This window comes from Bactrocera neohumeralis, chromosome 3 (assembly GCF_024586455.1).
Source record: "Bactrocera neohumeralis isolate Rockhampton chromosome 3, APGP_CSIRO_Bneo_wtdbg2-racon-allhic-juicebox.fasta_v2, whole genome shotgun sequence".
In the NCBI taxonomy this organism is placed as follows: domain Eukaryota; kingdom Metazoa; phylum Arthropoda; class Insecta; order Diptera; family Tephritidae; genus Bactrocera; species Bactrocera neohumeralis.
This window is the reverse complement of record NC_065920.1, coordinates 57,955,173-57,981,478: the sequence shown is the minus strand read 5'-3', so window position 1 is coordinate 57,981,478 and position 26,306 is coordinate 57,955,173. Positions and strand designations below refer to the sequence as shown.

Below are 26,306 nucleotides of genomic sequence, written 5' to 3'. Positions count from 1 at the left end.
ATTTATATACATAGTATATTCATAAAATTATCGAAACAACAACAACGAAATATGTGAAATAAAAGCAGAGTATATATAAATATAAAAAAATAGCAACAACAAGAAGTCGATGCTCGCGGTTCGCCTAACTATTAGTTAACACGAACTAATTGCGCCATAAAAAGTGATATTTATATAAGTTCTACCTCAAGTGGTTACTATAAAGAAGTGTGGAGTTGTGAATACTATATTTATTAAATTTATTCTTTAATGTTTTGCCAGAAAAATCTGGAAGGAAAGATGGCAAAATTATTCAAAAATTGAAAAAAAATCTTTCCTGTTTCATCGAACAAAAAAATGCGTGCCTCTAAGTGCTGATCTTTATGCATAAAATTTTTGAGGTTAGGTTGCGCGCGTAGTGAAAATGAGAGTGTCACTTTATGTTTTACTTCCTTTTGTGTTTTTCACACAAACTGCGCAGTTCACTAAGGATTTTCAAGTTGTGAAAGTTGGTATGTTTTTGTTGTGTAAATTCTTGTGTTTTTCTATAATATTATATACATACATGTACATATGTATAGGTGTGATATTTTTCAACAATGAACTGGAGTTGGTGCGCGCTTTCGAAACGGCCATACGTGATATTAATACACTTGAGCTGGATGTACGCTTAGAGCCATTAAAGCATTTTGTAAGCGAGGACGATAGTCTTACATTGCAGGAGTTTGGTAAGTGGATATGACAAAGTTTTGATGAGATAAAGAAAAACGTTAAATTCGGTTGCACCGAAGCTATAATACTCTTCTCAAATACAAAATATTTCTTATAAGAAATTTGGTTGATTGACCAGACATCGTCAAATGAAAAAGTGTTCCATAAAAGCACTTGATTCTGGTGATCCAAGCATAGGTACTTTTTCAATAGCCTTTTTTTGGCGGATCACGTGTGAATCGTGTCAAGCTGTCATGTTATTTTTGTTCAGTATTGTCTGGAATTTCATCATGGAAAGAGACTTACGCCTGAACAACGTTAAAAATCGTATAACTTTATTTTGAAAATTCACGTTCTGATAATCGGTCTACTAAGCGTATTATTCGCAACACGGGACGTGGTCTATGGGTGACCCAGCATTCAGTTTGGCATAATATTCGACCGAATAGCCCACGTCCAGTATGCAGTGAAGAAAATATAGCAGCCGTAGCTGAGAGTGAGCCGGAAGTTGGTGGAGAGTCGGCTCGGCGCCATTCGCAGCAACTCGAACTGACGTATTGAACAACTTGGTACATCGGTATCTTAAATTGAAAGCTTACAAAATACAGCTTGTGCAAGAACTGAAGCCGCTCAACCTTCCCAAACGATATTGCTTCCTCTCTGGGCTCTTGAAAAGTTCTAGGAAGGTCCGACGTTTTCGAACCAAATTTTGTTAGGCGAAGAGGCCTATTTTTAGCTGAATGGGTATGTAAACAAGCAAAATTGCCGCATGGGATGAGGAGAAACCTGAAGAGATTCAAGACTACCATTTCATACAGAAAGAACAACGGTTTGATCATCGGTCCTTCGTTCATATTTCTACGAAAATGATGTCGGTGAGAACGTAAACTTCTATCCCGATCGTTAGCGCGCTATGATAACAGACTATTTGTTGCCTGAAATTGAAGCTTATGATCGATTGGCCGATATCGTGTGATATCACACCATTAGGCTTTTCCTGTCGGGAGATGTAAAGTCTAAAGTCTATGCGAACAAAACATCATGCGTGTCATTCGCCAATTACCAGTCAAAATGCTCGAACGAGTCAATCGGAAATTGGACTTAGTCGCGGCCAATATTTGAAAGAGATAATCTTCAAAAACTACATACCAAAAAATGTTCTTTCGAATGATAAAAAACAATCTCGTATGCAAAATTTTAGAGCGATATCTTAGAAACCGTGGTACTAGTTTAACCACATATAAATAGACGGGTATGATTAAATCAACTCAGGTCATCGCGCTGATCTACTATATGTGGTCTATTTAATAGCATCTCTGACATTTCCTTCTGGGTGTTACAAACCCCTGTTCAGGATGTAGATATATGTATATATAATATTTTTGGATGAAAGTCGTTCTTATTTAATTAATTGTAAAAATTTTTGGATCAGAGAAAATATTTTTTCATACCCTTTGGATTTGGATGTCTACATAACATGGTTCAGAGAGAATCTTTTCTACAAATACTCCGCAGTTTTGTCGTTTAGTTTTCATTGGTACTGTTTTTTACGTGGCGAGTCCCAAACCCAGCGCATAACCCTGTGGAGGGGATGTTTAGCCTTTTCACTTTAGTTCGCCTTCAAACGGATTTGTTAGGCTACCCTAATGTCAAAGAAAGTTTTAGTGAATTTAGACAAAATCGTTTCTGGCATATAATTTAATGTTCAAAGAACATTTTCCTATGAACATTAATTTAGTAATACTAATTTTTCCAACATAATGGCATATTATAATAGAGATATAATATGCCATTATGTTGGCAAAAGTACTTCGGAAAAATGACCGTCGTGACTGTTCGAGTAAATTCCTACCGAGAGGCTCAATTTTCGACCACTACTTGTAGCCGAACGTCAGCAAAAACCCGCCGAATATTTCCTTCCAACCTCATGCTTATCTGCGTAGACACACGACTTCACATAACCCCACAACAAATAGTTCAGTGGTATTAAAGCAATATTGGGGATCACAGGGCCAAGACGTGAGATAATGTGCTCACCAAAACTTTCCTTAAATAGATTGATTGTTGGAACCAAAGGTGGTCCTCATTAAAATTCTACAACATACCAAAAGTGACCTTCATCGGTGAACAAAATTTTATTGTGAAAATCGGAATCGTAGGTCATTCATCGAACGTGCGACGCTCTTGTTGATTGTTTGGCTTCAATTCTTGCATGGGTTGGAGTTTGTAAGCCCGTAAACCAAGCTCTTTCCGCAAAATCTTCCATAAAGTACATGGGAAAAGTTTTTGCGGACGTGAAGACTCTTATCATCGTCTTCGGTGCGCATTTTATGGCGTCTATGAGGATTCCCATTATCCACCAGAGTAAACATGTATATAAAGCGTTCCATTGTAGCTCGAATTACCGACTCTGTCGCTCGATTATGTCGACTGAATATTGAACGCGATGCATCGTTTCGGAGTAAGTCAATTATGAAATGAGGGGCTGAGTATAAATAATGTAACCGCTATGAAAAAGACCAATTCCGAAAAAGTTCTTGCCTCAGTTAAAGTCGTCCGTCTAAGAAAACACTCATCATAATCGATAGCAGCGGCTGTGCCTTGGATAGTTTGAGTACTCTAAGAAGCGGTATAGGTATATTACATTCTTTTTGTCAGTTCCTTATGGAATTTTAGGAGGTGAAGAAATTAGTTGCTAATCTTAAAATAGTATATAAACTGAGTTTTGTCATGTGGCATGTTGGCATGTACATTGTCTTTGACAATATATCTAATTTTAACTTTACATAAATCTCCTAGCTGAGAACTGTGTGTGTTTCCAATCGAAATAGAACACAAGTCAATCAGATAGGTTTTCATAGGTTTGTTATAAGGTTAAAATTTTGTTTTCTCCGTTTTGTCTTACCTTTGATATTTACTAGATTGTTGGAAACTTTTAACGTCATATTCATAAACCCAAAATTAGTCACCAGTAACGATGCATTTGAAAAAAGTAGAGTCCTCATTTGCATTGTCAAGGATCTCTTTTGCGACTTCTACTCAACATTGAGTTTACAAAATATTTCAAACTTTTGGTACGAATCAAGCATTGACATGCTTCACATCTAAAAAATGTGACCAAAATAAGTTGAGTTGATGCACGACCTTCACTGAAGGTTTTATGCCACTCAAATATGTATAAATCTTTTTTATATTTTGTAACGAAACTCACCATACTTCATTTGGTTCTTACAATTCATTTATACTATTTTTGAATGCAACAGGAATGTAGCCGAATTTATATGAAGCTCACAGCAAAAAGAGGTATTTCGCTAAATCGTCTGAATGGTAGAGTGATGATTTTGGACGAATGTTCGTTTTGAGCTCGTTCATTGCTGGTATACACTTTGCCGTTAATACATTTATATTCGGTATAGGGTGTATAAATTTTACGACGAAGTTTGTAACATCAAAAGGGATGCCGGAGACCCCAAAACATACACGCCATATAAAGGGTGATCCATTTCGTGGTTCCCTACTTTTTTTTTAAGAAAAAACAAAGAATCTTCAAATTTAATGGAGATTGTTTATTTTCATTCGAAAGTGCATTCTTCGACATTTACTTTTTGAATATTATCTCTTTCAAATGTTGACGGCGGCTACGTCTCAGATGGTCCATCCAATGAGTTCAATTTTCTGTGACCCGTTCGAGCATTTCGACTGATAACTGTCGAATGACGCGTGTGGTGTTCTGCTCCAAGGCCTGAATCAAGCCTGAATCGAAGTGGGATTGTTCGCATAGACTTTATACTTTACATATCCCCGACCGACCCAAAACATGAAATTATCTGCTCACCGAAGTATTCTCTTAAAAAATACATTGATTGATGCGATGTGTGCGAAGTGGCGTTTTAATAGTCGGTTATTATGGTGCGGTAATGGTCGCCATTGACGGCTATGTTTTCACCTTCGTAATGTTTGAAGAAATATGTTTCGATTATTCCACTGGCCCACAACTCAAACCAAATCGTTATTTTTATTGCTTCTGGATGAAATCGCAGCTCATGAATTCCTTCTGGTTACTCTTCGTCCCCAATGTGATAATTTTGCTTCTTTACATACCCATTGAGCCATTATTTGGTAGTCGGATTTTCTTGGAACTTTTCAAGAGCTCATAAAGCGAAGTAATGTCGAAGATGTCAATGTAAAATGCGCCAAGTTGTTATATACGTCAGTCTGAGTTGGTGCGAACGGCGCCGAACCGATTCTCCACGGTCTTCGTGTACACTCTCAGCTGCGACTTCGATTTTCTTCACTGCTTGGACTTGGTTTATTTGGTCGAATATTATCCAAGAATGAATACTGAGTTTCAAACTGGGTGATGGTGTTGCCAATAGTACGCTCAGTAGGCCAATTATGTTGAACATAAGTTGAGTGAAGCGCGTGAAATACATTCTTTACATAATGTGAATTTTCGTAGCGAAATTGAACGATTTGTAAACGTTGTTCAAGTGTAAGTCTTCGACCTTGGATCACCCGTTATATGAAACAAGTAAGGAAGGGCTAAGTTCGGGTGTCACCGAAAATTTTATACTCTCGCATGATAAAGTGATAATCGAGATTTCATTATACGTCATTTACATATTTTTCAAATACCGTATTTTTGTAAAGTTTTATTCCGCTATCATCATTGGTTCCTAATGTATATACTCGTATTATACAGAAAAGGCATCAGATGGAATTCAAAATAGCGTTATATTGGAAGAAGGCGTGGTTGTGAACCGATTTCACCCATATTTCGCACATGTCATCAGGGTGTTAAGAAAATATTATATACCGAATTTCATTGAAATCGGTCTAGCAGTTCCTGAGATATGGTTTTTGGTCCATAAGTGGGCGAGGCCACGCCCATATATATATATATTTTATATATATAGCCTGGGTCTCCACTTTGCAAATTTCTTCTCGGTTAACGCACTTTTAGTGATTTTCAACATAACCTTTGTATGGGAGGTGGGCGTGGTTATTATCCGATTTCTTCCATTTTTGAACTGTATATGGAAAAACATGAAGAAAACGATCTGTAGAGTTCTCTTGAAATACATTGATTAGTAGTTTCCGAGATATGTACTTAAAAACTTAGTATGGGCCATTGGGCCACGTTTTCCCTTCATAATGTTTGAAAAAATTGCGTCCGAATATTCCCCTGGCCCTAATGCGATCCTTTATGGTAAATTTCACTTTAATATCTTTATTTATGGCTTAGTTATGACACTTTATAGGTTTTTCGGTTTCCGCCATTTTGTGGGCGTGGCAGTGGGCCGATTTTGCGTATCTTCGAACTTAACCTTCTTATGGAGCCAAGCGTGTACCAAGTTTCATCATGATATCTCAAGTTTTACTCAAGTTACAGCTTGCACGGACGGACGGACAGACGGACGGACGGACGGACGGACAGACGGACGGACGGACAGACGACATCCGGATTTCGACTTACTCGTCACCCTGATCACTTTGGTATATATAACCCTATATCTGACTCTTTTAGTTTTAGGACTTACAAACAACCGTTATGTGAACATAACTATAATACTCTCCTTAGCAACTTTGTTGCGAGAGTATAAAAAGGAGAGAATTATTAAAGGGTACAGCTGTTTCTTTCGATGATCGAGGTAACTTGCTAAAAGCTTCTTAAACAGTTTATAACTCCTTAACTCAATTTTGGTTGATAATTATTTCGTTTGTGTGTTATAGTCATCACATAACATACGAGTATAATTAACTCGTTCTGCTGTTTGCAACAATTTAGGTGAAACTTTATTTAGTTTACGTATGACGATTATAAAATAATGTATGCGAACTATTTCGCACTAAAAAGCTATCCGCTAGGTGGTGCTCTGATCGTATTTGACTCGTTTTCAAAATATACATCCATTGAACTGGGGGAAAGATTACGAAATTCCTTTCTTTAATAATAATGGGCTGTCAAAAAAGTCTTGCGGTATTTTTATTGAATTTTTTTTTTTTTTTTTTGAAATTGAAATTAATTTTTGATGACTCATGCCCAGCTCTTGACCGATGCTACGGCTGCTACATTGCCGGTGTCTTTCGACCAATTCAGCGATTTTATCGCAATTTTCGACGACAGGCCTTCCGGAGCGTGGCGCATCTTCGACCACCTCTTCACCAGAACGAAAACGTTGAAACCATCGTTGTGCGGTGAAAATGGAAACTGTATCGGGTCCATAAACTGCACAAATTTTATTGGCGGCTTGAGATGCATTTTTGCCTTTATCGTAGTAGTACTGTAAAATATGCCGTATTTTCTCTTTACTTTGCTCCATGTTTGCGACGCTATAACTCACGAACGACTTAAAAGAAACGACAATCAATCAAACACGTGTTAGCGCGTGAAATGAGCTTTCCAAAAAGGTATAGCATGACCCGATGCGACGAATAAAACTAGAACTACGCGCTTTCAGCGCCAACTAGCGAAAATACCGCAAGACTTTTTTGACAACCTATTATATAAAATATCTTTAGAAAATTTTTTACATTTCCGTAGTATATTAAATCTTGTCATTTCTTTCCAGCATGCGAGTTGATCGACAATGGCGTCGCCGCTATATTTGGCCCAAGTGCGAAGGCGAGTAGTGGTAAGTGTTGACTTTGACAGAAACATTGGTTTTCTGCGAAACAGGCCTGCATAAGTATTTTTAAAAATATCACAAAAGTTTCCTATGCATACATAATCCATTACATGTGTATCGCCATTTCATGCTTTTGTGTCGTCATAATAATTGATTTGCTTTTACTTTGTTTCAAAAATTCGTTTCATTAACATAACTAATATATTTGAAATACGAAGGCTCCAAAAGTTTGTAAAATATTTTTCCTTATTTATTTGCACTTTTTTGTTATTTGTGGGAATTTTCCGTTCACGCTTTTTGTTTGGTTTATTTTTAATCTCCACTAATAAGCGACACGTGTGTGGCTTTGTTGTGTGTACTAAAAATATTGTAAATGCTAAGAATATAGTTTGAAAGTTTTTAGTTTCCATGCTAGCTAAGTTTTATTAATAGATAAACAAATATGAACTATCTGACGTCTCTTCGTATTATTTCACTTTCAATAAAAGCTTATTATGCCACTTAATATCACTAAAGTAAACACAATTAATGCTTGTGTTTATGAATGTTTTGCATTTCTTACTTTGAAACATTTACTATTTTACGTTCAAATAAAATGGGTGGTTCTAAAGTAAAAAAAAAACAATTATGAATAAATGTGTATAGCCTAAAACAAGTTTACAAGTATTAAGGGTTCACATGGGTTTCCTCGGGTAAAAAAACAGAATTATTAAATTTTTTTTATTGTTACAAACATACACTATTAAAAAAGAAATTCTGAAAGTTTTAGAAAAAATATTTTAAACTCGTACACTGCGACGCCATTTTCGGTATTCCCTCGCAAAACAAATTGCGCACGCGTTGGTAAGATAACTCCTTACAGCTTCAGCTAAAATGAAAAAATGCGTATTTTAGTTAAAAACCTTAAAATAGAACTTAGAACATTTTTACAAAAACACTGAAAATTTCAGTTAAAATTTCGCTATATTTGTTTTGTCAAGTAGTAATGGAAAAAATCCTGCGTCCAAGTCTTTAAGAATTGTATCTCAAAGAGCTGGGTAAAATTTTATGAAGATCGGTTGAGCAGTTCCCGAGAAATCTTGCCAATCAACCAATCAAAAACACAGTTTGGAGAAAAACGTGTTTGAAGAAGGCGTCCTTAGCCTAGCTAACTTCTAGTGCACAAGTTCTCAAAGCTGTATCTCTGAAAGTATTACTCGGATTAAATGGAAAATTTAGGTTAATATTCTTGAGATGTTGTAGTATTTAATAAGGAAATAAAAAATGTCGATTTTAGAAACCCGTAAACTCATGTAACCCTTAAGCTGGCCGTCAAGTCTGTAACTCCTGTCGGAAACCTAAAATATAAAATTTTTGGTATACAGCTTGACGACATAACTCGATATAGCCATGCACATCGGTTCGTCGACAGATATTTTACATACGTCCTTTTTTACCCAAAAGCGATTGACTTGTTGGAACCACCAATTTCGCACCACTTTAGCATATTACACATTTTTTTGGCAAAACAATTTTTTTCATTCAGCATAGTTCCCTTCAAGGGTGATATAGCGACCCTTTAACTTTTGGTACCATTTTGGTGGAATGATTTGTCCTGTGCTTCAAAAGAGGCTTCTGTTTCGGCGATCGCTTTTTCATTCGAAGAAAATTACATCCAAGTGAGCATTATTTTCAGATCTGAGAACAAGAAACAGTCGCTGGGGGCCACATCTGGAGAATATAATGGATGCGAAAGTAATTCAAAGCCCAATTCATGGATTTTTGCCAATACTTTCACTGTCTTGTAACACGGTGCATTGTCTTGGTGAAGCAGCACTTCCTTTGCCTTCAAATGCGGTCGATTTTCGGGGATTTCATCCTTCACACGGTCCAATAACACTATGTAACAGACGTTCCCGTTTTTAGCTTCATTTTTCAAGCTAGTCAATAAAAATCATTCCATTTGCATCCGAAATACAGAACTTACTAGCTGACTGTTGCGTTTTTCTACGCATTTGGAGCGGGTTCGTCTTGTGGCGTCCACTCGTATGACTGTCGATTGGACTTCTGTAAGTTATGACTAACTAAAAATCATATAGATTTAATTCTAGTAGCGCCATCTATGTATCAGGCAGGGGACTTTTTAATTGATCTCTTACCTATCGGACTGAATTTCTTATTAAGAGGGGAGCAGTACGTGTAAAATAAGGCACATTTTTATAATTTTTTTTATGAAAAAGTTGAAATATATTTTTAAAGATCAATGATGATTATAGTATGATAATTGAAGAATTTTCGGTTAAATTTTCATTAAGAAATATTAAAAGATGTGGCCGCAGCAGCAATTACTCTGAATCGTCCCGGAAGAAAGTTTTTCACAGTGCTTATTTTAACGGTGCTGAAGCAACTGAAAAAAAGGTTAACTTCGGTTGCTCTGAAGCCATAATACCCTTCACAAATAAAAAGGTTTCCGTACAAGAACTGGATATTGATCGATTTATTTGCATCACACAATATTCTTGATATATTATGCATTAATTTAAGAGACACAGGGATAAAAAAGTCTATATCTTTCTTAATTAAATTAGCTAAACAAGGCTTAAATAGTTTTTTTGTCTTCAGATATTTTCCTAAAGTACAGATACCGAAAATCCCCTCGCTCTTGAATAATAGGTTGTCAAATATCTCCCTTCCGCTTTTTTGCTCTTTATTCAATGCTTTATAAAAAGTGTTCGGATCAGTGATCAGATTTAATTCAAATCTCTCTTTTGAGTTCAACTTTACACCAACAAGGGCGTTCGCCATGGTCAGGAAGAGGTGGTAATCACTTGACACTATGTCCGGGCTATATGCTGGATGCGATAAAACCTCCCATCCGAGCTTCCGCAGCTTCTGACGAGTCATCAACGAAATGTGTGGTTTGGCGTTGTCTTGGTGCAACACTACACCCTTCCTGTTGGCCAATTCTGGACGCTTCTGGTCGATTGCTGTTTCAAGCGATCCAGTTGTTCGCAGTAGATGGTGGAATTAAGCGTCTGGCCATATGGGAGCAGCTCATAGTGGATGAATCCCACCAAACACACAGCAAAACCTTCCTGGCCGTCAATCCCGTCTTGGCCACTGTTTGGGACGATTCACCGGTCTACGACCACGACAATTTAGGCTTGATATTGTCGTATGAGATCCATTTTTCATCGCCAGTCACCATCCGCTTCAAAAATGGGTCGAGTTCGTTCCGTTTCAGTAGCATATCGCAGGCGTTGATTCATTGCAGAAGGTTTTTTTGCGTCAAATCATGCGGTATCCAAACGTCAAGCTTTTTTGTGTATCCAGCCTTCTGCAAATGGTTTAAATGGTTTGGTGACTAACTCCCATATTCTGGGCGATGTCACGAGACTCCACATGCCGGTTTAACTCGATGTTTTCTATGATTTGATCGGTATTCGTCGGCTGGCTTATCCATGGTGTCGGTTTCACCCGCTCTGAATCGTCGAAACCATTCCTCCGCAGTTCGAAGTGATAGAGTACCATCCCCCAAAACACCATTAATCTCACGGAACGAAGGAAAACTTTAAAATAGCGCGAATTTCGGCGTTAGTGAACTCCATGTTTGCACGTCTATAAATGTTGAACGCAATATCCAAACTAATCATGCATAGCGTCGTTTTATAGGTTATGTGAAGACCTTTCAAAGATGTATAGTATTGATAGATACGAGCTCTGAGCTTGATACATAGCCGCGAAATTCAAAAGACAAAAAGGCGGATGGGAGATATTTGACAATCTAATACATTATTTTCATTTCGTATGAAATTACCATGTAAGTCAATTAATAGCTTCTAAATTGAAACTAAGATCAAATTTCTCATGAGGTAGTAATTTAAAATTCTAATTTGAGTGTATATGGTGCATAGGGGGAGTATTTACCCAATTCTATATTTTCAGCTTAAAGTCAGCCATAGGCTCTGTGGTCCACCGATCGAGGGCTTTGGAAATTTTTGGTTCGATTGGGAATACCTAGAAGGACTAGGCCTAGCCAAAGAACGGTGCGGAGGTGTTGCACGTCAACCCCTTGAAGACGACCGTCGTCCCGTTTACGAGACGCAGGTCTCTGCCTGGCCTCAGGAACATAATCTTTGTGGGCAGAGAGATAGAGATGACTAATATGATCAAATATCTTGGTCTCACACTGGATTCCACTTGGTGGAAGCAACAACAGCACTTATGTTGTAACGACTCGCTAGAGTCTGCGTGTCTTTCTGAATCTGCTGCACCTAGTAATCGGTCAGGTTACCAAACACACAGTGCTCTAAATGACAATAGAAGGGTTCGGCAGAGGTAAAGTAATCTCTTCCCAACGCATGAGGGACCTAAGTGGAGAAATTTCACTAGCACTTCTCCCAAGTGATAGTGATACCAAAAGTGTAAACTTCACTAGGAAGTTCAAGGTTACCCTCAGCAGTAAGCCTGAATGGAACGGTTCTGCTCTCGAGCTACTTCTCACGCACCAAACTCTCCATACCTTTGAGTAGTTTTCTGAACATAATCCAAGCTAAGGTCTTTGCTATAAGTCGGTGCGTAGAGATAAACCTCTAACACAATTATCGCTACAAACGTATGGTTATATTAAGCGGTAGTCAAAACGATCTTTGCGTACGATATCAAAACGCTATTGGTACAGGAGTGTATAAACCGACCGAACAAACTATCAGATCGTAACGTAGTGCACCTTATTTGGCTGCCAGGTCACAAAGTTATAGCCGGGAATGAACTGGCTGATGAGCTTGCACGGTCCGCAGCATCATCCAATATGGTAAGACCCGAACTTTTCATTGCGGTGGTTTCTCATCCCATAGAGAAGCTGCAAGGAAGAGGCAATAGGTAGGGAAAGGTATTGGCAACAACTGCTAAGTATGCGCATATCCTAGTTTCTAATGGTTGGCTACAATCTTAAAAGGTTTAACTATGTAATCAACCTCCCAAGGGTTAATTCAGACCACTTGTCGCCATCTACACTGGCCATTGTAAGCTCCGGAAGCAGTTATATAACATGAGCCTAGCTTTTTGTGCGAATTGCCAATTCTGTGACTTCCATAACACCTGCTGATTGATTGCACAGCAGTCTGTAGGCGCAGGAAAAAGGCCTTTGGATCACATCGCCTCACTAGCACTGAGCAGTATATTGGAATTTATCAATTTGCTGGTGCTAGGTGAGTCGTTCTGACTTGAGAGAGGGCATAACAGAATTTAGATCGCGGTGCAATCTTTATTTATTAATCTAATCTAGGCGTGTTTGTGGTTTGATTGCGCTCATATTGACAATAGAAGAAAAATATAAGAATAATGTGTTGTACTCTGTTGCGAGAGTTTATTCTCCACTCTGAAAAGTACATTTTTTTATGAATGATCGGTATGACCCAGCATCATCATCAAGGAGTTAAAGTAATGCTTTGTTTGAAGGCGAATATCACGCTGTGAAAATTAAACTTTTTTTCTTTACATCATACGATAATCCAAATACTTTCATTTTCTAAAACTGCAAAAATTAAGAATTCAAAAGATATTTGTCTACGAACCACCCTGTACCTTGCCTATATTTGTGTATTATATTTTTGTGCACATTCACTTGTTAGTTCATAAACAAAAGTCATCGCATTTTATGGCTCGTCTTATGGTTCGATTGCCTCATTTGCTGTATTTATTCATGGAGAATATGAAAACATGAATATTCAATAAGCTCATTTGTAATTTTTTTATGAGCGATGTTTAAACTTGTTGTTGCATAACGGACATGGAAAACAATATTGATGTTATTTTAGTTTTCGGTCATGCTTAGCTATTGAATATTTGGGTGAAATATGCGTGTGTGCGCATAAAACATACATATATACATATGTATATTAAGTATATGAAATATGTTTTTTGTGTGTTAGATTGTTTAATTTTTGATTTATAAATACAGTGATCTATGGTGGCAGCAAGAAATTAATCAGATTAATGAGTTTTGATTAAGAAATAAATTGTGTGTGGATTTGTAGGGCATAGATAAGAGATTTATAAAATACGTTATATATAAAAAAATTCTAAAAGTAAATGTAAACTACAATTTATTTAGTTTTAGTTTTTTCTGAGTTATATTGCATCTAAACTAGTAGCTGAAAGTAAATTTATTCACAGACGTCATGGCGTATGAGTAACATTTATGTGATTGCATATGCTTCAATATTTGTATTCAAAAATTATAATGAAATCATTTAATAAGCAAAACAAGAAAAAACGTAAGCTTCGCCGCATCGAAGCTATAATGTCATTTATAGCTGTAAGTGCAGGTTGTAAAAATATCGTGATAGTGTCTATTGTGGTCGGTCAGTTTGCATGGCAGCTATAGGTTATAGTTGTCCGATCTGAACAATTTCTTGGAAAATTATAGCCGTTTTTGAAACAATAACCTATGCCAAATTTTGTGAAGATAGTTTATAAAACAACAAAGGTTTTTATACAAGAGCTTGATTTTGTTCGATGAGTTTGTATGGCAGCTATATGTTATAGTGATCCGATCTAAACATTTTTTTTGGAAAATTGTAGCCGTGTCTCGAATAATAATCTATGCAAAATTTCGTCAAGATATTTTTACAAATTAAAAAGTTTTCTATACAAGAGTTTGATTTTGTTCGATGAGTTTGTATGGCAGCTATATGTTATTGTGATCCGATCTGTATAATTTCTTGGAAAATTGTAGCCGTTTTTGAAACAATAATCTACGCAAAATTTTGTGAAGATATCTTTTCAAATAAAAAAGTTTTCCCTACCAGGACTTGATTTCGATAGGACAGTTTGCACGACAGCTATATGCTATAGTGATCCAATCTGAACAATTTCCAGAAAAATTATAGCTGTGTATTGAATAATAATCTATGCAAAATTTCGTCAATATCTTTACAAATTAAAAAGTTTTCTATACAAGAACTTGATTTTGATTTGAGTTTGTATGGCAGCTATATGTTATAGTGATCCGAACTGTATAATTTCTTGGAAAATTATAGCCGTGTCTAGAGCAATAATCTATGCCAAATTTTGTGCAGCTAATTTCTCAAACAAAAAAGTTTGCTATACAAAAGCTTGATTTTGTTCGTTGAGTTTGTATGACAGCTATATGCTGTAGTAGCCCGATATCGCCGGTTCCAATACATAAATAGCTTTTTGGTGCGAAACGCACATTTGCATAATTTCAGATTAATTTACCGAATTTTTGTATGTTAATACCACTACAATACTAATTAATTTAGTCAGAGACGTCAAGGCGTATGAGTAACATATATGTAGGTGATAGCATTCGATTCATAGTTTATTCGTAAAAATTATTATTGTAAATTATTATAATAAACCAAAAATTATATGAAAATCAAGTGCTTGTGAAAATCCGTTTTATTAGCAAACCGCCATAAGGCCATGAGATTTCAATTAACCAAAGAATGCTGGTGTTGCCTATAACAAATTGCATAATAATAAACTTGTAAATACATTTGAATAATAAACAAAAGTAATTTGCGTAACCTTACATTAAGGTCAGCTACTTTAAATTAATGAAAATAACACTATCGCACATCCATCACCGATTGTTGAGACGTTCGATCAAATGCGACTGACAGAACAATACGTTCCTGATGACGTCTGAATATTTGCACTTACAATTAATTAACATATCCCACATAAGTGCATATGTATGTGTCTAGCTGAGGTACGACTTTGTAATTGAAAATAACACTTAACAATTTTAGTGAATTTATTTTGGTGAAATGTTTTGCCAAGCTATTTAATTTTATTTTGAGAGGATATTTGGATTATTTTAATAAATTGAAAATATTTCTGATATTACGATTTTTCACTTTTTATCGAGAAATTTAGAATTAAATCCTTATGATTTTTAGTAAGCCTTAACCTTCCCAAGGCGCATGTATAAGTTTGACATGAACCGCGCCTATTAAATAGCGCTATTGGACCGTTCATTTGAAGAAAAAGGTAGTGCTGTTTCACCAAGACATTGCACCGTGTCACAAGTGAGTGAAAACGGAGGAAAAATCCATGAATTGGGCTTTAAATTGTTTTCACATCCACCGTATTCTCCAGATCTGGCCACCAGCGACTATTTCCTGTTATCAGATATCAATAGAATAATTGCTGGGAAGAAATTTTCGTGGAATGAAGATGTGATTGCCGAAGCTGAGGCTTATTATTACTACACAAGTGGTATCGCAAAGTTGGAGGATCGCTATAAACTGTGTCTTGTTTTTACAAATAGTTGTAATCGAAAAAATCCTACGTCCAAGTCTTTAGGAATTGTATCTCAAAGACCTATTGTTGTCTTTGAAATTTCGGAGATTGTCAAGCCTAGTGTTGCAACCTGGATCTCTCAACTTAGAAAGTTTGACATTTTTGTTGGTATACATATGTACTCATACGAGCGCTATTTGTGTTGTTAACGATAACTTAAAATATTCTTTTCGACTTTAAAATAGCATTAAATCGCGTCGATTTTCGCGTGATTATTTTTCACAACTTTCGACGTGGATAAAGCTCCATCAAGTACCAGTGCTTATTGATAGCACGGTGAATTTATTCGAGGTCGTAGATCCCTCCAATAGGAATTACATGAAGGTTATCCAAAATCCGTTATTGTTCCAGAAACTATTGATGCTGTGCACAAATTGATATTGCAAGACCATGTGACCTATCGTTAGATGAAGAGAACTATAGGCATTAGTGGGAGCATATATACAATATTGCATGAATATTTTATTGTTTTGTTTTTTTTTCACGTTGGATCCCACACAATTTGTCGATCACTCAAAAAAGGCTCGATACGATTGATCGAGAGAGCCCTTTCAAGCAAATGACTGCCTGTGTTTTTTTAAGTGTATAACTCCAAGCTTATATTGTATTGCGTTTTAAAATATTTAGTCTGTAGGAATTATTTTGTTGTTTCTTAAGTTAGGTTAGTCTGGTAAGCCAATGAGCCAAGCATAGACCAGTTTTAGTCCTTTGCGTCTCCATCTGGTATGGAGTTTAGTTACTAGGTCTACGAGGGGTAGTCATCCGTTAAGATGCCTATACTTGACGGGAATTTTAACAGACTCTGCGGCCTCACTATCGATTGTTCTTCCAGTGTATCATACCGTGGTGACCCCAGATGCTTACAGCGTAGTCTTGCCAATGCGGCATAAGTGCACCTTATGTCTTGCTGCAATGAGGTCCGCATATGTCACTATCTTAGGAGCTTTGCCGCCCAAGTTTCTTAGCAGCAAATTCACCACTAATATTCATAAAAGCGGAGATACCAGAATTCCTTGGTCATTCTAGCGTAATTCCATTCTGCTCTTATCCTTCTAGAGATCAAGAGGTCTCTGATTCAACGTTGCGATTAGCTTCTAGGCACTGCGGCCCTAATGTGCACGTCCATGATTTTCTCTAGCATTTTCAGCAGGAAGAAAGTTAAGCTTATGGGACTAAACTCTTTCGAGTTAATTGGGTTGGGTTTCTACCTGCACCCGTTATGAAAACTTATCTAGCCTCTCTCCATGAGTGTGGCACAAAGCTGAACTTCACGCATTCCCTAAAAATCGCCTTTAGTCACGGCACGGATTGACAGAGCGCATTCTCTAGCATTGCTGGAATGACTCCGTCCGTACCGAAAGATTTGTATGAGTGGAATGATCGGATTGCACATTCTTTTTTATTCTCCGTAAATTACACACTGACTAAGTCTTCTAATGAGTCCAGGCAGTTGACCGTCCACTCTCCTCTACGTTTGCGAATTAGACCGGTGGGGGAGGAGCTTTTGGATAATAGTTTCTTAAGTATCGCTCCCTCGTTGGTCTTTTCAAAGCCACTACAAAAGTTCTTTCGGGATTCTCGCTTTGTCCTGCACACTAACCTCTTGTAGTCCCTCAAAAGATCTTTATCGTCGTTCCAACAGTTCTCGCTTTCTGCCAGCTTGGCTCGGTTGAAGCATTCCCGTACTTTGCATCTGCAAGACCCAAGCTCCTTGTTCCACTAACATTTTGTGCTTCAGTCGCCCCTTTCGAGCTGTTCATGTGAGTTATACACGCAAGATCTAAGTCTCTTGTCTAATAGTATCTGCCTATAGAGATTCCAGTTTGTATTCCTGAGATTTCTTCTAACCTCTTGCCTGATCTTTGCTTCTGATCTAATGAAGAAATAGATATACCTATGAGCAGAGAACGACGGTGTGCTTAACACCCAACAGTTTTCTACCAATGTATCTCTACTTGTGTATAGTGTTATGTCTAAAACGTTTTGTAGGTTATAAATGAATAAATCATTAGCTCGTATTAAAATGTTCTAATTGGAATATATACTATTAGGAATCCATGTGTGCAACAGTACTTACTTTAGTAGTCTTTACACATACAAGTATGTATATATGTACAATATTTATGTCATATAGTAAGTATACTATATATTTCTTAAGTTGTTTTCCTATTGGGATATTAACTTTGTACCACAATAAAAGAGCACTAAAAGTATGGAATTTCGATTTCTAAATTTAATCAGAGAGGATATAATTCTCTTTGTATTTTCCTCTTCCCACTCTTTTTCTAAATAAGAAAACACATTGTTAGTATTTTCGAAATGGCAGAGGTTTGCAAAAAGTGTGACTATGCTGTAGCCAATGGCGCTTGCGCAATGAAATGCCAAAATTTTTCGAATACTCTCATCAGTTTTATTTTGATCTGAGGATTCGTAATAGAAAGTACGAGTCAACGACACTTAGTGTTTGTAAATAAAAACGTGTATATATGATACATACATTTGTCTATGAATGAAATCAAGAATGAATGAGAAGTGATATGCTCATTAGATGTGCTCTCTGTATTTGCTGCTCTCTATATACTATACTTTCTATTTTATTTCATCATTGTTTTTTGTTTGTATTTTTCTAAACATTGCATGCTTTTTTACCTTTTTCTAAACATTGCATGTTTTCTTTTCGTTTCGCAGATATCGTTGAGGTCATTTGTAATACCACGGGCATTCCACATTTACAGTTCGATTGGCATGAAGAGAACTTCTATATACATGCACGTAATCACAAGTTGACAGTTAATGTGGCACCTGCCGAAAATATGCTGGCTACGGCATTTTTAGATATTTTACACATGAAACAATTGGACTGGAAGTCCTTTACGATCGTTTATGAGAATAGTCGAAGTGAGTGAGATCGTACCAGTGAACTTCAGCCCTTTCACAATTTTGCGCTGGCTATCAGTTAGTCAAATAACAGTACTTAAATATTGATCTATTGCCGATTTATAGGTTTGGGCCGCATGGAACTGATATTCGGCTGGCGGCAAGTGCATAAAGCTGGCATAAAACTGTGGCGTTTCAATCGTGGTGATGATTATCGTGTACTCTGGAAACTCGTGAGTAGTACGCGTGAGAAAAATGTCGTGTTGGATTGCCCGGCCGATATAATTACCGAAGTGCTTAACGCATCGATATATTATAACATGACTGGACAATTTAATGTGAGTCTAAAAGAAATAGAAAGATGATTAAATATTTTATATAAAAGCATTTTCATACTATCTTAGCAATGGTTTCTGACTAGTTTGGATACACACACCAGCACTATACGAAGTTTAAATTCTCGGAAATTTATTGCAAAAATGGTGGCGGTACGCGTACGTGCCTATATGCCGCCGCCGGTGCATGACGAGGCGGATGTTTTCGAGGACGTAGAAAGAGATCCGGTAAAATATGCTTTCATAAAGCTTTTAGCTTTAAGTTAATGCGAACCGAACGGAAGATTTCACTTCTCTATATATGTGCATATACGATGTTCGGTTTTCATTTAATTTAATAGATACTTCAGTGCTCTGAAATTTAATATTTTAAATTCTTGTAATCTATTTCCAATTTTAGATCATTACTGTCCGCGCTAGATTACTTTACGATGCTGTGGTGTTATTTTTCAACGCTATACGAAATCAAATCCGCAGCTCACCTTATCAAGAGCCTAGAGTACGTTGTGAGCGTGGCTTTTGGCGTTTCGGAGTGAAAATTTTAGATCAGATGAAACTTGTGAGTATAGTGAATTGACAGCAAATATGAAGCTTTCGGTTTAAAAAGCGTTAAATATAATTTCGAGAGAAAGCTTTCACAGTCAAACTTGTAAGTTTGATAAATTGGCAGAAAGAAAGCCTTATACTTCATTACGGTTGCAAGCATCTACGACGTATGTCGTGATTATGTTAAATTAGCATTAATTATAAAGCTTTCATTTAAATAAAAGCATCGAAATTGATTTTGGGTAAATACTTCCAACATCAACCTTGAAATATAAAGCTTTCCTTTCAAAAAGCTTGATACTTCATTTCGGTTTAAAGCTTTCTCGAAAAACTTGTGAGGATATTACAATGAAACTTGTGAGCTTCATAGGTACACTATCGTAGGACCTTATAATTTTGCTATCAATGGATGCTTTAAGCTTTTTCTAATCGAGGTTTAGTACTTGATGGGTTCAAAATATTTTGTGTCGGGCTATCTAAGCAATCTCAGAGAAAGTAGAAACCGTTTCTTTATTTCCTAATGGCTTACAGCTGCTAATACAAGGTGCGTTCCAAAGTAAACAGGACGTTTTGAATCTAGCGCCCCCTGGTGGCGCTATCTATATGTCGACTGGTGCGTTATTGTAGCAGAAGGAGACTGTTTTGAATAAAATAAATTGAATTTGCCGATTCTGCTTTTTTTAAGGTCCTGTTTACTTTGGAACGCCCCTTGTATATGTTTGCTTTCTGTATCCTCCCATAATAATTCAATAGAAGTTCACAGGCATTCTCTATATCTAGAATTTCCGCTTGGAAAATGCTGGCCAAACTCGGTAGGCAAATTGAAAGACAGAGATGGCAAGATCGTTGGAGTATACCTTTATTTCTACTCCGCAGTCCATTTTGGAACTGTCGGTATAGATTGAGGTTGAATTCTCCTCCCCTACTAAACGACTTCCTCTGATTTGTGTGTACCTCGATTTGGCGCTACGCCCTTTTGGAATATCCGCTTTACTGGTTACTATTTGTAAATCTTGAGAGAGAACCTGGTGGTACGTTCTAGTCGTGCGCCATGTAAGAAGAAACTGGACAAAGTTACCTGTTTATTCTTCCACCCTTGCCACGTAGGAATATGCGGTGATGTAAGTGGAACAAGGGAACCTAAATGTTGTAACTACTGCTTTTTAACCCTTTGGTCGTGTTTTATTTCACTCAGGGCTCTTGGATTAAGCTTATGTCGATGCGACTTTCATATAAGAGGATTGTCCGATTCGCTGTTGCAATTTTGGAATACTTTAGAATAATCTGCCCGCATCTAAGCTTGTAGAACATCTTCTTGTTCTTCTATTGCGACATCCCTCAGTAACTGGCTAGCGTGGTCGATCTCTTCGTCGTCTTCGTCAGCCGCTTTACGGCCTTAAATTATCTTTATCCTAGCTTTGCGAATACCGAAGCTTATTTTGTAATCAGCTTTCGTTAGAGCCTTTATCGATTCCTCGCATATGGCTACTAATATTGATTTGTTGGCTTCATTGGGTTTCTCCTGCTTTATCAGCTTCCCGTTAACTGTACCAGGAATAGCTCTATTTTGCAGTTTGATTCACCTTATAAGTTTTTTTTGGGGTCTCCTTGGAATATCCTTGGCGGGTGTCAGCTTCAATTTGAGGTCTCGAAAGTGCCACAATAGACGTAGTAAAAGCCTCGGGGAGTTTTCGAAGAGTCAAACTCCGGATGGATATCCGCCGGATTGTCGAGTATATAGATTAGAACTAGACTCGACAATTTGATATCGATTTGTATCCATCTCGCATGTCTCTGGCTACATCACTGAATTGACTTGCTGTTTTTGTATTGTTCTGCTCTGTTTCTTGTCTCGATGTATTGGATAGGATTGCCGTCACTTTATTTTGTGAACGACTTCCTTTCTGTTAACTTGCCTGCTTACTCCGCTGTTTCCACCGGTGTAATATGGCTAGGCATATTGAGAAGGCATTTGATACCTTCGACTTCGTTCGCCACTGAACATTCAGACATCAGACCGTTCCGTTTATTCAGGGTCGCATTCAATAGGTCTGTTCGGATCGTATTGCCCGCAATTCGCCTACAAGTAGAATTTTCTTTATACATGCTTGTACTCTTCCGAAATGCGCACGTGACCCTAATAGTATTGAGCCGCATTACAAATTTCGCTTTCTTAGCATACGTCTTTTATGGATGCCGCCTACCTCAGAATTGATTGGCTCACCTTGGCTAATCGCGCACGCCATTATCCTTTCCAGAGCCGCCATTACACGTGCTGCTTTCTCACTTACCTTTTCGATCTATGCCTTGTAGCTGAGTCTATTATCTATCAGTATTCCTAGGTACTTCAGCGACTTCTGGGTCATGATAATATGACCGTCGATGTTTAGTTTGATGTCTTCGAACTTTTTCCTACTTGTGATCAGCAGAGCTTCTGTTTTTTACCCAGCGAGTTGTAGGTTTGTTGCCTTGAGCCATTCATTGATCGATGCCGGCGCATGATTGCAGAGCTTCACGTTTTTCCTCCACAAGCCCACATGGCAGCTTAATTCGTATTATTATATTGTTCATTGAGTATAGCTACATCGACCTTTTCCTCATAAACCGTCTGCTTAAGAAGATCTTGTGGAGCCTCACAGTGATTCAGGTTGAGTTGCATGATTCTCATTTGTTGATGCTTTCACATGCTTCTTAATAGAGGGGACACTTTTTACCATCGCTGAAGGCGTGAGGATGGTAATACTCGTACATAGTTTGCACTTTACATTTCAAGATTTGCCAACAGTAGTGTTGTAATCTAACTAATCGAAGTCGTAGATCACCTCAATACGAATTTCTTGAAGGTCGTACCAAATCAGCTGTTTAATATTGTGGTTTTTTTTTAGAAATTAAGGAAACCCATCGCCGAAGACGAATCACACATCAACTGCAGTTTTGAACACTCAAAACGTTGACTTGATGAGTCGTCCATCGCGTAGTTTCCACTTGGCACCGAACAATTTCTCTTTATGTCCGTACTTAAAAAATAAACTAAGAGGTCAACGTTTTTCGACACCTGAAGAGGCGGTTGATGCATTCCAAAGGCATGTTTGGAGATACCTCAAACAGAATGGCGAAGTTGCTTCGATAATTGGTTCAAATGGATGTAAAAGTGTATAGCAGACCTCAATGGAGAATATTTTGAAAAACTATAAAGCAATTATTTAAGTTTGATTTTGTTCTCGAATTCTGAAATATAAAAAGTAACCAACGTATACAAAATGATTTCATTTTGCAAAAAGCACGCGAGTACATTTCAGCCAAAGCTTTCACGAGGAATCTTGGGTATAATAAATGTATGACTGAAAATAAATTTATTTTCAAAGCTCAGATTTCTTTCAGTGCTTTCACTTCATTTAAAATATAATTATTAATTAATATTACTTTAAATATTAATTTCTTTAAGCTTACGGCACGTAACGTGACACCACCCTATAAAACACAAAAGATGCAAATAAATGCTTACCGAAGACGTGATGAATTCAATTTAGAAGTTTACAATCCAATGCTGGAACGTATTACACACATTTGGAACAAAAATCAAAGTTTGGTTTCTTACGAAAAATTGGTCGAGGCAAAGGCAATAAAAGAACAAAAATACAATGAGGGAGACGATTTTACGCCAAAGCGTGTAAAATACACAGTGTCGACGCGTGTCGGCGAACCTTACTTTATGTGGCGGTAAGTACACCACTTAAACAAATATTATTTTCAATTGAACATGAATCCATTTCCGCATCAATTTTTATAGAAAAGAGCCCGAGGGGGTGCATTATGAGGGCAATGAACGCTTTGAAGGTTACGCCGTAGATTTGATATACGCATTGGCCGAAGAGTGTAATTTTGATTTCGTATTCCAACCAGTGCCCGATAATAATTACGGCAGCTACGATAAGAGGACTGATGAATGGAATGGTATTATACGACAATTAATGGATAATGTAAGTAATCGATTCATATATAATATAATAAAAAAAAAATATTGTTTAATATACCTATTTATTTGACAGAATGCTCAAATCGGTATTTGTGACTTAACAATTACGCAGGCGCGTCGAACTGTGGTGGATTTTACAGTGCCTTTCATGCAACTAGGCGTTAGTATTTTATTCTACAAAGAACCACCACCACCTAAAAAGCTTTTTGGGTTTTTCGCGCCATTTTCTTTGACGGTATGGATCTATCTGGTGGTTACTTTAATGGTAACAGCCTTAGCTCTAGTGGTTCTAGGACGGTAAGTGCGGTGAATATGCTTTATGGTTGAACCAACTGGAATTTAATGTTTTTTATACGTTTCTTTAAAAGATTTTCTCAACCAGATTGGATAAGTGCTATTGCGCATGAGCCCAATCCTAGTGAATTGGAGAATATTTGGAATTTGAGTAATTCTCTTTGGTTGAATGTTGGTTCGATATTAACTCAAGGTTGTGATTTGCTACCGAGGTGAGTTGTATACGAAATGGCAATATAAAGCTTTTAAGGTTTGAAAGCTCATGCGAGCTTTCATAATGTTTGTGTGACGTCATGCTAGCAATGTTTTGTGAGATAAATTTATAAAAACTTCCAAACTGGTATCTTTAGTAAATTAGCAAGAAAAAGTAAACTATACACCCTTCGCTGGATCAGGGGGTTCAGACTACCCTCCAAAAGCGCTAGTTAAGCGCCCAAATCATATTAGACCCGCATCTTCTCGAGTGGTCGTCATAGACTGCAGACGAATTCGTCAATGGACGAATCGCCCCCAAAACTCGATATGAACGATAGCACCGCGTCGTTATCCATGCTTGTTTGATCATCTCCTCCGGAACTATCCGCCGCATCTGGAGGATGAGCGCATCTGTTGGGAGGATCCTGATAACCAAATTTTCGAACCCATAACTCCCAAAGTCGCCTCCTGATAGCGCCTCAAGCCCTGGAGCGCAGTGAAATATTTACTTTTTACGTAGCTTTCTGTAGGGCTCCCTGCATTACCTCTCTCACTCGAGAGACTATCGCCTTATAGAAGTGTAGCATTTTCAAGAAAACTGCGGAAAAGCCGTCACTGCTCACTTCCATTCTTCTAGTGCGATTGCACCATTCTTCTTGCTTATATATCTCTTCAGCATACTTATCACCGTAGTCTTTCACGAGTTTGGCTACCTAGCTGCAATTCGCGCTCTTGCTATGGTATTCCACTGTAGAACCTTATAGACTCATGGTCACAGGTTTCTTTGCTAGTGTTAGCGATTTCGCCGCATATGAATGCTCTATCCATGTGGCTTTTTAGCAGATTTCCACCATATTCTCCCTACATATTGTCCCTAGAAAGGGCCAACGCCGAATTTTTACGACTATGGTTCTATCAGTGGCTCTTTCACTCCTTCATGTTAGCAACGGTTTCGTCGCCCTAAGAGCAGTACTCCCATTCGATCTCCACTCAGAGCTGCTATTCGCGAATACTTAGTCTCTTTAAATGGTCGAGATGTTGTCTAAGTAAGGAGGGATGACACATGCCCTTGTGATCCAAGCGCTCAGACTTGTCTAACGCTAAGAAAAAAATCGCCTCGCAAGAAACTATCTTGCAGATTGTACCGTTGCGTAGAGCTCTATGCACCTTGGGACTAAAGAATCTCCTGTCTTGCTAAAGTGCTGTCAGAAGGACAGAGCTTACTAGTGCTTTTTATATTCGCTAACTAACATATTTCTTTCTACTTAAAACTTTCACCATTATCTCTCTTTTTCTTTCATTTACATTCTAGAGGTCCAGCTATGCGTATGTTTACCGCATTTTGGTGGATTTTTTCACTGCTATTCTCTCAGACCTATATCGCTAAGTTGGCTGCCTTCATTACCGCCTCCAAATTGGAGAGTTCGGTATCGAGTTTACACGATCTCGTCGGTCAGAATAAAATACAATTCGGTATGCTAAAAGGTGGAAGCACATCATTTCTGTTTTCGGATTCGAATGAGTCTGATTTTCGCGTCGCTTGGAATAAGATGGTCGCTATGAAACCAGATGCTTTTACTGCCAGCAATAAAGAGGGCGTGGAACGTGTAAAACGTAGTGGTGGTCGTTATGCTTATCTTTTGGAGACTACTGCGCTACAATATTATTTGAATCGGAATTGTGAGTTGAAGCAGATTGGTGAACCCTTCAATGAGAAGCATTACGCCATTGCAGTACCATTAAGTAAGTGAGAAGGAGAGACAAATTTGGTATATACATATGTATACTTTGAGTCGTATCTCAACATTTTTCTACTTAATTTTTCGATCTCACTTTCTCGCTCATGCTAAACCTCTCTATTTTTCATATTTCCGTAGATGCACCATTTCGTTCTAACCTCAGTGTAGGCATATTAAAGCTAAGCGAAAAGGGTATGTTATATAAAATAAAAAGTAAATGGTTTAATACAAACGAGACGAATTGCAATGCGGATCCTAACGCTGCTGCAGAAGTTTCACAATATACGATGGAATCGGTCGGTGGTTTGTTTATAGTATTAGTCGGTGGCGTTTTGGTCTCTATGCTAATAGGCATATTAGAATTTCTATGGAACGTAGAACAGATTATAGTGCGAGAAAATGTAATGTTATTTCATATTCGATTTTATATTGTTTCTTTATTTTTATATAATTTACTTTTATAAATATCATACAGGTACCACCAATGGTTGTGCTGAAGGCAGAGCTGAAGTTTTTTCTACGTTTCTGGCAGACACGTAAACCCTTGCGCACTTATGCGGAGAGACGTGGCTCAACTTCGACAGGTTACTCATCATTTGATCAAGCCGCAAGTACTTCAACTGTAAAAAAGAAGAAGAAGAAAAAGAAATCTAAGAAAAGTATCGACTGACTGTGGTTGATAGTGGGTATCTCGAATGGGGGGTTGTCTATAATT

At 37.5% G+C, this 26,306-nt stretch overlaps 1 protein-coding gene across 1 annotated transcript; it reads left to right on the top strand.

Moving 5' to 3' along the window:
* Window positions 1-345: 345 nt before the first annotated feature.
* On the top strand, window positions 346-26,306 carry LOC126753217 (glutamate receptor ionotropic, kainate 2). The gene is made up of 14 exons (XM_050464468.1): window positions 346-491; window positions 561-707; window positions 7,263-7,325; window positions 18,318-18,527; window positions 18,633-18,844; window positions 18,911-19,069; window positions 19,242-19,400; window positions 22,833-23,107; window positions 23,178-23,367; window positions 23,437-23,660; window positions 23,732-23,869; window positions 25,165-25,595; window positions 25,730-25,992; window positions 26,067-26,306. Exons 1-14 carry the CDS (start codon window positions 404-406, stop codon window positions 26,259-26,261), a joined length of 2,754 nt encoding a protein of 917 aa, XP_050320425.1. The 5' UTR covers window positions 346-403; the 3' UTR covers window positions 26,262-26,306.

Excerpts from the sequence above, each read along its gene's own strand:
- LOC126753217 (XM_050464468.1), top strand. The coding sequence starts at position 404 with ATGAGAGTGTCACTTTATGTTTTACTTCCTTTTGTGTTTTTCACACAA. Across the intron at positions 19,070-19,241 it reads AGGACGTAGAAAGAGATCCG|ATCATTACTGTCCGCGCTAG; the intron begins GTAAAATATGCT and ends TTCCAATTTTAG. Across the intron at positions 23,661-23,731 it reads GCTCTAGTGGTTCTAGGACG|ATTTTCTCAACCAGATTGGA; the intron begins GTAAGTGCGGTG and ends TTTCTTTAAAAG.